Raw genomic sequence first — 18,878 nt, forward strand, 5'->3', positions numbered from 1 at the left:
TCAAGGTGGCATGCTCTGCCTCGTTTACTGGCAGAGGGTTCACTTTGTACCCATAAACACACCCGCCTCAGTCATAGGACTTTGGAGTGTAGAATTCCACACTGGGTCGAGAATGGCATTATTGGGTCTGGCAGCACTGCAGAGTTGGCCAAGATGGTGGGGTGATGAAACCGTGTTTGACAGGAGTGCTCTGTTGAACCCTATCTCTCCTAAGAGTACCCATGGGATACATACCGGTAAGAAAACTGCCATTTCTGTGAGTGCATTTATCTCTGCCCTATGTTTTAGGTTGATGAGAAGGGTCTCTGAAATAAACTCCATCTGCTCATCTTTCAGCCTAGAGACGAAGATGAGGAGGCCATCATTCTAGGTCCACAAAGCACATCCCGAGTTATCTCTCCTGCCTCTGGATGGGGTGCAAGTCTGCCTAACAAGTGTTTTAATGACAAGCATATCCTTCTGCTAGAGAAGACATTTAACCAGTAGACATGTTGAGTACCACATGCAACTTTGTTTTCTGTGTTCTTCACACTGAACTGCCTTGTGCGAAAGAGAGAATGCCAAAGCAAAGAGAGAGAGACAGAGACAGAGAGAGACAGAGAGAGAGAGAAAGAGAGAGGAGTAAATATTATATATTGTTATCAGGGGAGCTGGAGGATGGCTCGGTGGTTAGGAATACTTGTTGCTCTTTCAGAGGACCCAGATTCAGTTCTCAGCACCTACGTGGCAGTTCACAATCATCTGTTACTCCAATCCCAGATCTGATGCCGGTTTCTAGCTTCTGCTGGGCACCAGGCATGGATGTGATACACAGACCTACATGCAAGCAAAACACCAATACATATAAATTGAAAATAAATGTCTTTAAAGAAATATCAGAACATGGAATTGCCACAGAATGGGTTACTTGACAAACAGTGTCAAAGGCACAGCAATGACTTTATTGCTTATTCACTGTGGTAAGCTGGCAGACTTGTAGGTGGTCTACTCAGGTAGCCATTTCTTCCTCAGAAACAGGTACTCAGCACTTAACATGTCTACCCTGACTTCCATATCCCAGTCAGGAGGGAAGTTGACAAGTATTGGCTAAACCACTGGGCCTTAGATTTGAGGAATCCTCTGTGACAGAGGTTGTGGGCTTTGTTGTCTGAGTTCACCCTAACTTAAGAGCCATTTTATTGGTTCAAATGAGAAATGGCCCCTGTTCCCCCACTCTGCCACAGTCTCAAATATTTGAACACTTGGTGCCCTCTTGATGGAGCTACTGGGAGGGTTAAGGACATGTGGCCTTGCTGGAGGAAGTTGATCATTGGCCAGGGTCAGAGTGGGAGCTGTTGAGAGTTTAAAGCCTAGAATCACTTCCAACTAATTCTCTTTGCTTATACTTCAAGATGGGGAGCTCTCGGCTTTCACCTTCCTGTCTCAGCCAACATGCCTGCTGCCTCCCACCACCTTGTCTCCATCGTTCTGACCTCTAATTCTTTGGAACCGTAAGCCCAAATAGACTCTGTCATCTGTAAGTGCCTTGATTGTGCCACTTTATCACAGCAAGAGCAAAGGAACCATGCAGCCATTACAAACCTGGAGCCATTAGCCAGGCAGCAGCTATCCTGTAGAAAAGTCCTCTGTTGCTCACCGGGACTCCCGAGAACAGGATCTGCTAGGAAGAGCGCAGGCATGGGGCAAATGAAAGTACGAGGAAGCTTCTTCTCTCTCCTGGCTGTGTCTCTTCAGCCAGACAGGACGTGACCGATTGTGGGGTGTTGTTGCACAGGTCTGAAAAAATATCACTAATGAATACCACTATATTTACAAGCTCCAAGTTTCACTCCCCAAACACACAATTTATCAGTAAAGCTGGCCACACAACACTGAATGTTATGACTTATATATTAATTATCTAAGAATATATATGGCAGGTATAGTCGGATGCTTCTGAAATGGTTCCATGACCCCACTGGAACTGAACTATTTATCATCAACATCAAGAGATTGGAGACAGTGTCATCTGCTGTCTTGCTTAAACAGACAGTGTACTGGGTGGAGCTGGCTATACAACGAAGAAGACTTCTTTGTCGGTAGAAGTATTTGCGTTTTCCTTGCAGCTTATACAACAGCATGAGAGAAAAACTATGAATCAAATAATAGCTGTGAAGCAAAACCCAGGTAACCCTGAGATCCCAGTAATATACGATGAGACATTGCTTCTGCTCCAGCACAACGAAAAAGGAACCATCATGTTCACACTCACAAAAAAAAAAAAAAAAAACCCTGAAAAAACCAGTGAGTTTCTCAGAATCAGAAGAGAATCGAATTTTCAGGGCAAGTTGTCACCTGGGCAAAACCAGGATCCTTTCGGAAGTCACAGTCCAGCTCTGCCTAGGTGGAGCAGGATCTTCTGGAGACCTATAAAGATGATAACCAGGGTTTGGCACAGGGTGCCATGGTTTGATGTCTTGGGTGGACTTACAGTCTCAGGGATTTTCCTGAGATCCCACAAAGTGCTCACAAGGAAGAACTGGGAAAGTGTTGCTATGGCTCTAGAAAACAAGAAAGCTGGGGAAATGCTTGGTGGATAAAGATCTATGAGAAGCTCAAGGATGTGAGCTCTGAATCCCAGCCCCCATACAGAAGCTGGCTATAACAGCGCATCAAGAGCCCTATCACTGAGAATGTGGAGGCAGAGGTAATTGGATCCTCAAACCTCACCCACCAGCTACCTTCAGGCTCAGTGAGAGACCCTGTCTCAATATATAAAGTAGGGAATAAAAGAAGACAGCCAGTGTTGACCTCTGGCAGGTGGGGATATATGGACAAATACATGCAAACACAAACAATAAATTTTCAAAAGAAAACAAGGATGGCCAATCATTATGATAAGCACCTAGAGCATCCTCTAAAACAGAGACCTATTCTGTAGGTATAAAAGTTGGACCAGACATTCATCCTTCCTTGAGATGGTAACACTTCCCACTTCAGACTCCAGAACCTTTCTTCTCTTTCCAAAGTGGGAAAGAAACCCAAGACCAGTTGATGGAGGAAGGTCATTGGTTAAAAAAAAAAAAGAAACTGCTTGGCCCTCATAGGTTAGAACATAGGTGGGTGAAGTAAACAGAACAGAATGCTGGGAGGAAGAGGAAGTGAGCTCAGACTCAATAGCTCTCCTCTCTGGGGCAGACGCGATGAAGCTCCAACCCAGGATGGACATAGGCTAGAACCTTCCCGGTAAGCGCACCTTGGGGTGCTACAAAGATTATTAGAAATGGGCTAAATTATTACATGAGAATTAGCCAAGAAGAGGCTAGATATAATGGGCCAAGCAGTGTTTAGAAGAATACAGTTTGTGTGTTGTTATTTTGGGGCATAAGCTAGCCAGGCGACCAGGAGCTGGGGTGGCAGGAGCACAGCCCGCAGCTCCTACTACTACCAGTGATGATCACTGGCCACCCAAATGCTGAGATGTAATTATAGGATCAGCAGGTGATTACACTTACAACACTTGATACACATACCCAGTCCTAGAACCCATACAGGGTCAATCCCATGATGGTCTTCTAGACTGAAAGACATGGGTTCTCCCTGAGGAATGTTTAGGGAAGTACAGAAACCTGAGAAACCAAATAGGGATACAGGGGGTTTTGAAGCCCCTATCATCTACAGACATGAGCATTTGATCCAGTCTGACCCTCCATCAGATTAACAACAAAGAAAACTGCCACAGTAAAGTTTGTTCATCAATCTTGCTGGTTACCATGCCACATTTGGCCTTCAAAGGAAATTTGTTTTAAAATATTTTAGATTTATTTATTCTATTTTATGCATATAAGCATTTTGCCTGCATGCGTAAAGTGTGAATGCAGTAGCCATGGGAGTCAGAAGAGGGCACTGGATCCTCTGAAACTGGAGTTACAAATGGTTGTGAGTCACTTTGTGGGTGCTGGGAATTGAACCCAGGTCTTGGGCAGGAGCAGCTAGGGCCATTACCCACTGAGACAATTCTTTAGGCCCCTACTTTGTAAATTTTAAGGCATGAAAATTGATGAAGGACACGGAAGCTACACAGCAAGCATCAGAGCAGACTCAGGTGTGACGACAGTTTGAAATGAACAGAATAACAACATGTTAGATATCCAATAGATGAAATAGATGGCGTACATCATAGACGGGTAGTAAAGGCAGAGAGAGGAAAATTCTCAGAAAGAGCCCAAAGGAAATAATATCTTATTGGGTTTTTTCCTGTTTTTTGTTTTGATTTTCATTTTTGTGTTTTTGTTTGTGAGCGAGAGAGAGTGAGATAGCATGAAGTTTGTGTGAGCAAGGTAGGGACAATTTGATAGGAGCTGGGGGAGAGAAAAACATGATTAAAATATATTGTATGGAAATTTTTAAATGGAAACAGTCACTGAGAGAAATGAAGAATGCCCTTTGGCAGCTCCTCTGCAGAGAGGACAAGCCTGAGAAAATCCCCAGGAACTGGAGGCTAGGGCAGTGGGGACTCCAAGGTGTGAACACTCATGTTTAGAATTCCAAAAGGGAAGAAGAAGTACATATGGTAAGGATAACATAGAAACTTCCAAATCAGACAGACACAAAACCACAACCCAGAATATACAGAGAATATTAAATAAGACAGAAGAGACATGTCACTTTCGATCTGTGGAAGAGCAAGGATAAGGACAAAAGTCTCAAAAGAAGTTATTGGAATCAGAGAAAGTGAGAAAGAGAGAAAGGCAGGGGGAGAGAAAAGAAGGAGAGGAGGGGAGGGGAAGGGAGGAGAAAGGAGGGGAGAAGCAGAAATTCTTTTTCAGATATAAAAAAAAAAAAACCCCAAAGTCATGTTGATTATAAAACAATGGATACAACTGGAGAGTATCATATTAAGCCAGTTAGGTCAAGACTCAGGCAAACATTGCCTGTTTTCTCTTATACACTCTAGATTTTGTACATGCACATTAAATTGTGTATGTCTATATGACATAAAAGTGGAAGCAAAACTGTCTAGAAGAAAGAAAATTAATAGAAAGTGGAGAGGAGAGAGAAGGTTGGGGATGGGAACAATAAAATTTCATTATGTGTTTATATGAAGAAATATCCCCCATTAAATGTGGTGCTGTGTACAACAACTCTACATCAATAAAAAAAAAAAGGTTTAAAGCAAGTCCACATTTTCTACACAGGAGCAAGGGTAAGGACGACTTCCAGTTTCTCATCAGGAGCCAAGGACACAAGAGGAGGAGAGGGAAAGCCTGAAAGCATTGAAAAGATGGGGATGAAAAAAAAAAAAACCAGGCTTGAAAGCAAACAAACAAACAAAAAGTGAAGTGTTCTGGGAATAAACCAGACACAGACACGGGAGTAGGAATTTAAGGGTGAGGGCCTCAGAAATCAGAAAGAGTGTGAAAAAGAAAGAAAGGTTAAAAAATATCTTCCTCTCTTCTTATTTGGTGCTACAGCTAAAATCTGTGTATTGATACATTTTAGCATACAGTTAGGTGAAAGAGACACAATGATGACAATGGTCATCATTGGAACAATGCTGGTCCAGGGTGAGCTGGGATCACTTACTGTGTACACTGGACTTTCCAAGGCCAGCTTTAAAACAATTGAAAAACAAGCGTGATTATATGCATAGATAGAAGAAAAATGAAGTCACATAAAATGTTCAATTAAAACCAAAGAAGACAAGAAAACAGGCAAAAACGGAGCAAATTTGTAAAATCAGTTAAAAAAAATACATGTAGATATTAATCCAGCATGTTCATGACTACTTTCAGTGTAAATGCTTTAAAGACAACATTGAAAGACAGAGGTTTTTATAAAGGGAAAAATCCAACTGCATATATTCTACAGTAAATGAATTATGTGCATACCTGGATATCTGAAGCATTTAAGAAACCACCCTCCCTGAGGGACCACAGGGGAGCTGTTGGGAGAGGGGCATCATTTTCTCCAGCGGTGTAACCATGGATACGTAGTTTATTCTTCAGGAAATATCATCCCACCCTTACTTGTGCAAGCAATGATGATTAAACTTGGGGGCTACACACAAAAAATATAGCAGAGTGGAGGGAGCTCCTTTGGGAGAAGAAGGGTTTCTGTAGAAGAGGAAGGGTTATGAGATGGTAAGGAAGGATGCTGGAGATAAAAACAGCTGAGACTCAATGTGTCTGTCTGTCTGTGTGTACATATATATGTATATGATATATACACAAATAAATATATTTATATTCATATAAACTTTATAGACTAATATATACATAAAATTCATATATATATATAAAACTTTAAACTTTTATTTTTAATATATATATATATATATATATTATGGCATTTTACCCGCATGTATGTCTGTGCACCATGTGTATGCCTAGTGTCCTTAGAGGCCAGAAGAGGTCAAAGCATTCCTGGAACTGGAGTTCCAGAAGGTTGTAAGCTGCTATATGGGCATAACTGATCCTGAATTTTCTGGAAGAGTAGCTAGTATTTTTAACCCCTGAGCCATCTCTCTGGCCTTGAAATAATTAGATAAAAATAAACCCATTATAAATGCAGAAAGGTCAAAGATAAAGGCATAACGTTAATTATCCCATGCTAACAGTGATTTTAAAAAAAATTCACTGGGGGCTGGAGAGATGGCTCAGAGGTTAAGAGCACTGACTGCTCTTCCAGAGGTCCTGAGTTCGATTCCCAGCAACCACATGGTGGCTCACAACCATCTGTAATGAGATCTGGTGTCCTCTTCTGGCCTGAGGGCATACATGGAGGCTGAACACTGTGTACACAATAAATAAATAAATATTTAAAAAAAAAATTCACAGGACAATGTTAAACTTGAGCAAAGCAAGAAAACTTATAAAGAAAAAAAAGCAGGTTCACACATAATAGTAAAAGGGTCAATTTTCCAAGAACACTCAATTGTTCTAAGATTTTGTCCATCCTGCCACAGCAAAAACGCCCAGTGTGATGTAAAAGCTGACAGAAATAAAGAGACACGAATAACAATTGCAGTCTTTCAGTAATTGATAGCTCAGACAGGCAGAAAATCAGTGATGATCCAGTTGATTTGAAAGACTATCAATCAATTTGATGTTTTGACAGGCATAGAATATCATACCCAGAAGTACATTACACATATTCTTCTCAAACCCCCTTGAGACTTCCTCCAAGGTAGGTTATACTGCAGGTCATAAAAGGAACGAATAATGATGAGAGATCAGGAATCATACAGAAGATTGTCCCAGATCCTAGAGAAGTGAAGTGAACCCAGAAACAGGACGATGGCTGCACAACCCCCAAGTGTGTGGAGACTAACCCAATCCTAGGGCCAGTAGTAAAGGTACAATAGAATATTACTCATCGATGACAACAGCAAACTGGTGAGACATGCCTTAATGTGCCGGCTCTCAGAAACAGGTCATGTGAGGGAGTTCACAATGTAGACTCCTTTACGAAGATTCTAGAACAAGCGACACCATCTAGAGTAACAAAATGAAAGCACTTCAGTGCTGGGGAGATTATGGAGAAGAGGCAAACTGTACCCCGGTCTGTGCGATGAGGATGCTAACTTTTATTGGTACATTGACTGTGCAAAGGTGTGTGCCTGTCAACACAGACACTCTTTTTCTTCTACACACATTATACCACAAGAGAAATAGCAGAAAAGAAATAAAAGGAAAGAATTGAAAAGACAGAGGAATCCCAAATCCACTTTGCAGGAACTTTTAAGAATAAATCTGCCTGCGCCGTGGAATAAGAATGAATTCTGTTTCCCTAAAATGTTAATTGGTCATATCAAAGCCCAACACACCTTCAAGGTACTGATGGAAAGTCACTAGACAAGTCTGACGGCTCCCTGGCCTTTTCTTTAGCAAAACTCCAAGCTTGGTAGCTAATATATGCTTCTGAAGAACAAGGACCCAGGCAGGAGTTCATGGTGAGCCTCAAGGCTCTGCCCCCTACAGCAAGTGAAGAGTGTGGGGAAGAAAGGGAGGTGCTGATAATCACGTGACCCCACAAGTCAGTACACAGGAGTAGATGAGGACCAGAAAGAGTGGGCTGGCGGAGATGTGTAAGCTATGGCATATCTCTGTGAGCGATCCGGCCCAGGCCAGTGTCTGCCCTGCTAGACCCCTGCTATGACACCAACCATCTTCCCTGCATCACCAGTTCTCAGATTTGGTCATCCTCCTTGGAAAGCAGCAGTTGTGAAACCTACCTCAGAGATGCCAAGAATCAATGAGAGAAAGAATCTGCTCAAAGATGCCCAGATGAAAGGGGCAGAGCAGATTCTAACCACTATCTGCCCCAAACCACTCTCAGCCCATTGCAGTGCCTGCTGGAGTTGCTTCTAAATGGGAAGACACAACTAAAGGGGGTCAGCCTAAGTTGGAACCGGGAACAATAAATATATAGCAAAATAATTTCGACAAATAACTGAAGAGTTCCCTCACCCCCAGTTTGGTGAGCCAAAGAGCTATCTGGAATTAGTTACAGGAGTGTGGAGGACTCAAAGACAATTTCATCATGTGCTCCGTGAGCTATGAAAACAATACAGGAACTTGGAAGTGGAACATGGCAAGGGGTCCCTGGGGGGAGGGGAGAGAGCTGGAGGGAAAGTGAGGGTTAATACATAAGACTCACTGGAGCTTTAAGAAAACTCACCCCAGTTTACTCTTAGCAGGGTGCCCCTAAGGAGTGGGTTTGAAGCAAACCAAAGTGCCTAAGGGCTACCGGTATTACCAGATCCCTTCTGAGCCCAGAATCTTCCTGTACACTATATGCACCATCCAAATAAGGATTTGGGGTTCCGAAATGGAAGGTGAATTCTGTGCCTTGGTATTTCATCCAGATTTATTCAAATCTAACGAACCATGCCTGAAGAAAAAAAAATCTAGGAAAAAAAGAAAACCGAACATCTTGCTCATTAATACAGCTGTACCCAAATGTGCTCTTGACCACAGTGCACGCTTTGGTGCTAAGATGTTGCAATGCAGTCTCATGAAGCCTCTGCGCTTTCTTAGTTTGTGTGCCTGCATTCTCAAGGGCGGGGATTACTCCCACCTGTGTCCAAATGCTACCAAATTAAACTAGGACTACACCAGTAATGTGTCTCTGCCCTCCATGGTTATTGCCCCAGTGGAGTGAATGCTGGGCAAAGGAAGCCCACCTGCTTCTGAGCTCAGGCATGCGGGGTGGAAAGGAGCCTGCATCCCTCAGCTGTGATTTTTAGGAACCTTGCCAAGGATCTCCGCGCGTGTCAGCCCAGCTCCTCCTCCGCCCCCTCCACTTTCTAGCCTTTGCCAGTGCAGTAGCTCCTGGTAGAACCTCGCATGCCACCTCCCGACCATCCCCGGGGTTGGCGCCTGGAGCAAGGAGCAGAAGCTGCAGGGGAGCGCGGTTCCACCGAGTTGTTTTTTCTTAGTTAAGCCCTCGCGGAGGGGCGTGCCAGGATCCACACCCGTTGCACTTGCAGCCCGGACTGCTGTGAGTCTGGAGGGCCTTTCAGAGACCCCGCTGGAGCTTAACGCCAGCCCTTGGGGTCCTGACCCTGTGGCTTAGGCAGGTGGTGCATGAGTGCGTGTGGCTGTCTTAGCTTCCCAGCCTGGCGCAGGGTAGGGCAGCGTGGACATCTCGCACTCCCCACCCAGCTTCTTGCCCCTCCTCAAGTCCTCTTGGAACTGCTCCCGCTTCTGGTTTGGAGAGACCTGGACTGTTTCCCAGCAAGGCAGCCCTGGGCAGAGTGCCTGGCGCCGGCCAGGGCTCCCTCTGGGGTGCGTGCTGCTGCTCAGTGGGCTCTGGACTGCAGGTCTCACCGACCCGGCCTAAGGGGTTCCCACAAGCTAGGAGTATAAGTCCGGGACTGAAGAGGGAGGACGCCTGCGCATCTCCCCTGAGGCGCGCATTTGCATCGCCAGCTTCCAGGCTCTCACGAAGTTTGCAAGGTAGAGGATCCCAGATCCCCAACTTCTCAGGAACATGAATCAAACAGCTGGAGCCTCCAACAATGTCAGGTGTCCCCCGGGGAAGGGCCATAAGGTAAGAGACCCGCGACGGAGGGGAGGAGGACAGTTGTCCATGTCTAAAAAGTGGATGGAGATTTGCAAGCCTTAGGAGGTGGCATGAATCCCTTCCCAGCGCTGGTGTGTCCTTCAGTGGCGACAGTAGATGAATGGTGTAGATTCCCCAGGATGTGTGATATTTCACAGACCCAGAGTCTGCCAGCTAGAAGGGCTCAGTGTACGTGACTGTTTTGGGGTATCCCGGACTTTGACATGCTCTGTTTCTGGTTTTCGCTGGTCCAGGTCTAGTGAATGCAGATGTTTGCTTCTATTAAGTTTTCCGGGAGGATAGTTCTGTAGGAGGCAGAGCTCCTAAGTCAGCTTTTCCAGACTGTAGGTGCCAGAGAGACTTCCTGCTCTTGTTGGTGCCACAGACACGTGCTATGTTAACTTTAATGGACCACTGTGTGCCTGGGGTTATGCCTAGGAAGTCAGCGTGGTTCAGAGAAAGGGGTACTCAGGGTCCGGAGAACCCTAGCAGAAGCCTCCAGAAGCTAGCATGTAGGGTAAAAGCTTGGAAATGTCTACTTCCCACACTCAAGGGTGCAGATCCAGATTCTTCCCGAGCCTTTCTCAGCTGCCATCTTCCCTTGATGGCATCCAGGCATCCTGCTCTTTCTCAATCACTTGTGGTTGCCATGTGAGCAGTTGGGAGGAAATCGTTTACCTGGATACCCAGGAGAGCACAAACCAATACATGTGTGGCTATACTTGCCAAATGTTTCAAAGTGCTTACGGTAGTTTTTAATCTAAAGACAAGTACTTGGAGTATTTGGTATGCAGACTGAATCGATGCTCTCAGCCTTTATCTTGTGCTTGCTATGCCTAAACTTGCATAGACATTACAGGCATGTGGCTATTGGCATTCAGGAGAATGTTGCCATTGGGATTTGTTTGTTGGATTTTGGGGTGTGGAGTTGGGGTTAATAATGGCCTTGGGTTCATTTGGTGGCTAAGGGAAGCCATGGTCTACTACACTTATGAAAGAAGGAGCTGTGATTGTGATATACTTTTATTTCAGATGAATATTAACTATCATTTCCCCATCAGATGTGGTGGAAACATTTTAATCAGCAGGTCATGTGACTAACCTTTGTTCTCATGAACTATGATCCAATCAGTTCCCGGTTCCACATTTACCTTACTTAATAACCAGAGGAAATGTCTTTTAAATCCATAATGGCTGACATTATAAGATTTTAAATTAAAAAATAATAAAATTTTGCACGTTGGTGATTATACAGTGGAGACATCTGTGTGGTTCATAAGATCATTCAATGATTTCTTTTTTAAAAAAGAAAAGGAAAGAAAGCCTTGGTTCCATTGGCCAAGTGCCTTTTTGGCAGAATTGGACTGCAGGGCATCGACACCAATAAAACCTTTCTGGGAAGTGTTGGAACACACACTGCCAGCACTTAGAAGGTGCTAGATAGAGAACCCCTTAGTCACAAGTCAAGGATTGCCCCATTCATCTGTGGTGTGTCTACACATCGTTCAGTTCATCAGTCCCATTAACTCAACAATAAGTCACGATCAATCCATCATTCATGACACAAATGTGACTCTTTGCTACAGCCCAAGGACCAAGTTGCTAAGTAAGAACTTAGGTGATGGTTACACTCTTCAGAGTTCCCATTGGTTCACACATTTCATGACGGGAAGTCTATGGTGGCTCTCTGTCACCAAAGCCAAGGTGATGTTAGCTAAGGAGAAAGATAGGGAGTCCTGTTCTTAGAGAAGAGCCAATGCGGGGTATAGTTTGTCGTGAAGATGTTTGGCAAGGAGGTTGCGATGGTAGAAGTGTGAATGTGTGGGAGGCTGGTGCCCTTCGTGACTAAGACCAAGTCAGCAGAGAGTCTTGGCCATCAAAAATGCACAACACTATTTGGACCATATATGATTTAGGTTACAATGTTTCTTAATAAAATACAAAATTCAATAACATAAGCTTACTCAATTAGAAGTTTAAAAGAACTTGCTTCCATTGCCCCCGATGCTCTGGGTCATCTTGGGAGATGACCATGATGGACTTCGTTGATCTGATGTCATTCGTCCACCGACAGAACTAAACCACCTTAGCTCGGCCAATGCATTAGTTCTTGTGCAGATAGTTCTTTGTGTGTGTTCCTATGTGTTCTAGTGCACACATGAGATTGTACATGAGGAAGCCAGAGAACAACTCTGGAAGTTTCTCAGCCACCATCCATATTTAGTCTCTGAAACAGGAGATCTCGCTGGCCTGGAATTCTGCAGGTAGGCTAGGATGGGTGACTGGTGAGCCTCTGGCAAAGTCTCAGCCTTCCTAATGCTGTGGCTCTTTAATACAGTTCCACATGTTGTGGTGACCCCTGACCAGAAAGCTGTTTTCAGTGCTACTTCGTAACTTTAATTTTGCTATTATGAATCGTCATGTACATATTTTTGGAGGCAGAAGTTTGTCAAAAGGGTCATGATCCACAGGCTGAGACATGCTGTTCAGGGATCTGTGGATGTCTGCCTCAAGCTTGGGTCTTTATACTCGCAAGCGCTTTCCTGACTCAGCTGTCTCACAGCTCAGCGCAGACAGTCTTGGAGGGACACCTTGTAGGCTACTCCCTGAGGGAGTTCGTTTGTGCTGAGATGTGTTGTCGGTAGCTGTATTCTCACTTCCTGAGGGCCCAGGCCTGAGAAACAAAAAGCTCTTTGTTATATCTTACCTGCTCCTCAGCGAAAGACAATCAAATATGTCCTGAGCACTATGAAGGGAAACCTGGCCATTGTCCTCTGCTGTAGACAATAGTCACTGTTCCAGAGATGGAAAGTACAGCAGTTAAGGTCACATGGGATGGTAGATGAGTATTTTCCATGGGGTCACAGAATCACTGTAGAACTGTGCTGTGGGACCGGGCAGTGACTGGGACTCATTAGTAGCCAGGGATGTTGTACAACCTGAGCTCCTAGGCTGCTTGAAACTCAGGAAAACCATGGCTATGGCCCAACAGAAAGTTATAAACTTACTTAAAACATGAAGTATGTGCGTGCTCATGTGTATGCATGCGCACGCATGCGCACACACACACACACATTGGATGCATATGTAGAGGGCAAAAGTCAAAACGAAATATCTTCAGTTATTTTTGTCCATCTTGATTGCATTTTTCCTCATTTATTGAATCTCCTTCTCATTGAACCCAGAGCTCTGATTGGCAAGACTGGCTGGCCAGCAAGATCCAGGAATCTTCCTGTCTGAAACCCCAAGTTCCTCCTCTAAAATTTGGGATGCAGACATGCACAGCTTCACTGCGTTTTTCACTTAAGTGTGGGGTATGACCTTGACTCTTTAGTCTTGTGCAGCGAATCCTTAGCCCCATGAACTAACTCTCAGCCCACGTTATGGTCATTTCCGTGGTTGTTTGTGTAACTAGATTGCACTGTTCTTTGAAAAATATGTTAGATTTATTATCGCTTGCTTTGGAGACTCTTTTCTTCCTACTGGATTGCCTCTTCTAATGTGAGGGGATGTACCTAGTCTTTTTGCAACTTGATGGGCTATGTTTGATCAATATCCTTGGGAGGCCAGCTCTTCTCTGAAGGGAAATGGAAGAGGAGTGGATCTGGGGGAGAGGGAGGTAGTGGGACAGACTGTGGGTGGAGAGAAGGGAGGGAAAACTGGTTGGAATGTAATATATGAAAGAAGTATAAATAAATATTAACTTTCATACGTGGATACAATGTATCTTGATTATATCCACCCTTTCCCTCCAACTCCCTTGCTTCTCAACTTCATGTTGGACCCGAGCCACCCTGTTTCTTTCTTTGATACAACCCACTGAGTCCAATAAGTGTTGCTTGTCTGGGCAGAAATCAAAGGTCAGCTACTGTGACATGAGCCACACCACTCAGAAAAAGTTAGTCTCCACTATAGCAGCTATCAGCTGTATGGTTCCTCTGCTAGAGGTGAGCTAAGTAAGGATCCTTTCCCCCAGCTGTGCTTGAAATAGAGTTGGGGTTGTCTTGTGCAAGTCTTATGCAGTTACTATAAATCTGTGCGTGCAAAAGTCATATCCTATCCAGAGGACAGCACTTCCCAGAATTCCTCCCTGAATCCTCTAGCATTTAATTCATGTTGCCCTATCTTCCATGGTGTTTCCTGATCCTTCAGAAGGGGGAGGGAGGTTGATATCCGTCTACGGTGGAGCACGCCCAGTTTGCATGGTTCTTGAGTGTGATTGTTGTAGATGCTAATGTCCTTTGACAATGTCAGAAAGTTAGATATGCCTGGCAGCTCTTCTGAAAGGGGAGCTAGCTCGGAGCTTTGTGCTGTCAGTCTCTCATTAGCTCAAAGCAACAATTGATCTGTCCTCCGCTTCTGCAAGCCATGGAGATAGCCATCCAAGTCTGCTCATAGAAACTCAATTATACCAGCTCATCACGAAAGTAGCTCACCTCTGCGTCTGAGTTTCATGGGGCTTTATTGTAGGGTCTTCAACAGCTTCCAGGTGTCCACGCCACTTACACAACCCCTGAGGGCTTCTGCAGTGACAGCCTTCTGTCTGCTGCTCTCTCTGATCCCTGTCATCTCTGAAATGATAATGCTGAAAAATTTACCAAGCTATTTACAACCCATTTTTAGTGCTGATCTCCCTAAAATGGGGTAGGTGGGGTAGGAAAGATGTTATCTGTTGACTTGTGTATGTGTGTGTGTGTGAGAGAGTTTCCCTTGACATTAAATGAAAAATATCTATTAATGGAAACAATTTTGGATCAGTCATGTAGAATAATGTGAGCCTGTATTTTCACTCTTGTATGCTCTTGAATACACACATATATGTACATATGGATTTTTTTCCAGATAGAAGGGCACATTTATTAACCAAGGTAAACTGGTATTATTTACTTATTAGAGGTATTCGTACCTCTAATAAGATCCCTACACATGTATTTACAAATGTTCTTACAAATGAAAAACAATGGTTTACTTCAAAATAACTTCCTCCTATAAAAATGGGGTTTAGAAGACTCATACCCTCTATGTTTTCTGGGTACAGAATTCGATCTAGTAGGATTTTGCCTTTCTTTTGACGCTTTAAGAATAGTGTTCTGCTGCATTTGTGTCTCATTTGTCTGTTTGTTTGTTGTTGTTATTTGTCCTCTCCTACTGAGCCAAAAACTAGTTGAGTTCTTGTTCCCTGTCTGGGATGTATCATCTTCTCTGTCTGATTTCAAGATCGCGTCACTGTCTTTGAGTTTCCACATTCAACTGTCACCTGGCCAAGTATGGTTTTGTTGATATTTGCCTTGCTGTTGGTTCAGAGGTCATCTTGAATCTTTAAATGCCTCATGTTTGGGAACTCTGCAGCCTCTGTCTCATCAGTGTCTTTTTCTCCTGTCTCATTCTTTGCTTGTCAGGATGACAAGTGCCTGTGTGGCTCTGTGGAACTCGGGGCCTCTTGTAAAATTCTGTCTTCCAGGACAACAGCTGCTGCCTTTATGAGATCTTCTGTGCTGGCTTGCAAGAGTCCATCACAACCTGGCCTGTGGGCTGTCGACATTCCCCTCTGTATGGAGAGGTTGGGAGGATTATGGGACCCTCGTCTGTTTATCCAGCTATTTCTTCCAACCAGTGTGTGGAGTTCTGCCTGAGTTGCACTGGTCTCGGCATCTCAGGGATGGGTAGAGTACATTGGATGGGGAAGATAGGGGAAGGGTGCCCCATCTCCACAGACACAGGGAAGTTAATGTCAATGCTGGATGTAGCCTTTTCAGTGCAGCTGTTTCTGGGTCACCTCCTGCAAGTCACCGTTCATCCATGCCCTGGGAGTAAGCCTAGTAAACTTCTTGGTACCCAGGGTGAACTGTGGTGGAGTCATATTTCTTTCTGTAGTTGGGATCTTGGGAAGTGGGGTTGGCACGGTTCCAATCTCCCCTCTTCCTGGGACAGAGGTAATCTGCTGCAGACACTCATCAGATTTTCCCTCTATTTTTTCTCATCTTTGGCTACAACCATATTGCTCTATCTTCACACTGAAGGACTCTTTTTCTCTCTATTCTGCTATCCACTCACTCAGGCATTTGCTTTTGATGCAGCATGCTTTTAAAAAATTATTATGATTCCCACTTTGTTCCTTTTTCTTTCTCCTGATTTCCTGTTTGAAGCTATCATGTTTTTCATCTGTGGTAAGCACCCCATTCTTTCTTTGATGAGCCTCATTATAGTAACCACATCAGACCCTTGTCTGACAGCCCTATCATTCTAGGGTCCCACCTAGGGATCAGTCAATGTAGACTGTGTTTTCTCCTTGAGGATCTTTTGTATGACTCTTTCCTTGGGTTTCAAGTCCATCTTATCTTGGGCATTGTGACCCTTTGGAAATTCTGGTATCTCTTAGGTTTCTCTGATGATTTGTTACTTGTTCTTATGAATAATTTAGTTGAGTGGCAACCCAAATGCAAATGTTGTTCTTTTATCCTTACTTAAGTCACTGGAATCTTCCCAGTGTTTGTGTGGGTGCAGCTGGAGTCTCGGGAGAATGGAGGCCCAGCACTTGATGTTGTTTTGCTGTATTCTAAATTCTAGAACTCTTCTTCTCTCTTGCTCTTTAGCTTCAACAGTTAGTGAACCCCTATTCTGTCCAGAATCTGGGGCCTCTCCCATGCTTCCATGATTTTTCCTTCTGTGTTCTGTGTACAGATGCTGACATCCTGTGTGTGATAGTTCAACCAGAGATTATCTTATCCATGGCTGGGCATGCAACTGCACCTATATCCTTCATCAGTAAACTTGGTGCCCAGGCTTAACGTCACATGCTCTGTAGGTCACACCCACTCTGGTCCTTAAGTTTCAATTACAAATCAATAATTCACAGTTTGCTTCTTCAAAGTTTTAGCTCAAACTTAACAGGTCTCTGTGACCTGAGACTCTGTCCAGGGGAAGAATAGGAACCTGGGCTTCTTTTCTTCACTGTGGCTGCAATTACCTTCTCATGAGCAGACTTTGCTTAAATGTTTGCTCGCTTTTCCTTGCAGATCAGAGCTGGTTCTCTCTTGCCTTTCTTCTTCTGCCAGCTCTCTCTCCTCCCCTCTTCCATAGAGCTTGCCTGGTCTAAAGGCTTCCTTTGTCTCCCCTCCCCATTAGCGGCAATGCTTTTTTATTGTTTGAGAATTTCATGCACATATATAATGTTTGGCCAAGTTCATTCCCATTCCTTCCCTTCTACTTCCTCTCCTACCTATCACTTCCCCCTTCCAACTTCATGTGCTCTGTTTAAACCCACCACATTTGGTGCTGCTCGTATTTGCATGGGTGTGGGGCTATATCTACAGGAGTATGGATAGCCTTTTGGGACAAAAGGAAACCAGCAGTTCTTTCCCCTCCCCCCGGCACCCAGCATTTACCAATAGTTTCTCCGTTAGGCATGGGAGCTGGGTTTTGTCTCACTCAGTCTTGTGTGGGTCTTAAGCGCACTGTCACAGCTGCTATAAGTGCCTGTGTGTAACCACCCTGCCATGTTTGTCGTCTTGCTCCATCTTGACGTTGCCTCTTCACATCGTTCTTCCTGTTTCTTTTCTGCTGGAATGTATCACTTGGTTTCTAAACATTTAGATCCCCACTCCTTTAGAAACATGCAGCCTCTTTCTCTCCATGATATGAAGGCTCTGTCCACAATTTCCAGACAGCTTGGTCACAATCTCCCTTTCTGGAAGGTCTTTTCTCAAATAATGAAATCATGAGCTGAGTCACAATCTGCCCTGGGCCAAGAAGAGCTCAAGTGAGCTCATGGCTCCTCAACGATCCTACTGTGACATGCTGTGTCTCCTCCCATCCCATCTCCTTTCCCATGATTGGCAGGAGCACAACACAGAGCTCACTTCCTCTAAGGAGTTTCCATTGTAACCTCTAGCCCCAAGAATCAGCCCCCAGCTTGTTCTTTGGTTTTTAATTGCACCCTTCCTACCTACTCTGACCTTGGTCCCACCTGTGTCTGAATCTTCTGATTTGCTGATCCTAATGGTGGCATCTGTCACCTTCTGTGGCAGCACCTGATTCCTCTTGTGTTGCACATCTCCCGCACCTAATATGTAGCGTTTAAGGACAGGATCTAGTCTAGAGGTTATTTCTCTCAATCTCCTCATTTCTCCAGTTGAAGTTGAAAATAGTGCATCTGACTAATGAGAGAGCCAGAATGCTCTCACGCCGCTCCCCACTCCCATTCTTGCCACGTTCCACCACACCAGACTGTTCCAAGGCTTATCTGTTCCCCTGGAGGAAAGACCAGGGGTCTCATTCAGCATGCATGCAGGTACTGTTCAGCCTGTTGAGTAGCCCGAAGATCTCTCCCTACTGCATTTATTGTGTACTGCCCTCATCACCCTTCTCGATACTAAAACAAAAAGTCTGCTTGTTTGATAATTTCTGAAAGAAACAGACTAGGGCACCATATAAATAAAAAATGTAAATTCTTTTTTACTACCCAGGAACTAAATCATCCTGGAGGATTTTAGATATTTCAACGTGGTACATAAAAGATAAATTGCCTTAATGACTTCCAGTATATCAGTGAAAATCTATTTATGTTATTTTGGTTTTACATTTTATTGATTTTTAAAAATTTAATTGTCCCCATTTTCTGAGTTAAATGCATAAAATGAATATAAGCTCATGCATAAGTTAAATTTCCAGGAATAGAAAGCAGTAAATGAGTAGTAATTGTTTTCCTGGTTTCATTTGTTGAATTTTTTTTAAGTCAAAAGCTGAATTTTGAGTGTGCCACATGGCTGGTAGCTCCCCAAGGGCTTCCAAGTATGACTCAACCAACCAGGGCTTGAAGATATTTAGGAAAA

The 18,878-nt window shown here is 44.0% G+C and overlaps 1 protein-coding gene across 1 annotated transcript in view; it reads left to right on the plus strand.

The window, feature by feature from the left end:
• The first annotated feature begins 9,960 nt into the window (after positions 1 to 9,960).
• The window catches only part of Dpp6 (dipeptidyl peptidase like 6), an 887,986-nt gene continuing 879,068 nt past the window's right edge, over positions 9,961 to 18,878 (plus strand). The window contains exon 1 of the mRNA XM_057791926.1: positions 9,961 to 10,035. Coding sequence (XP_057647909.1) covers positions 9,976 to 10,035 — 60 coding nt within the window. The 5' untranslated portion in view covers positions 9,961 to 9,975. The remainder of the gene's footprint in view (positions 10,036 to 18,878) is intronic.

Source organism: Chionomys nivalis, chromosome 1 (genome assembly GCF_950005125.1).
Source record: "Chionomys nivalis chromosome 1, mChiNiv1.1, whole genome shotgun sequence".
NCBI classification, from domain to species: Eukaryota; Metazoa; Chordata; class Mammalia; order Rodentia; family Cricetidae; genus Chionomys; species Chionomys nivalis.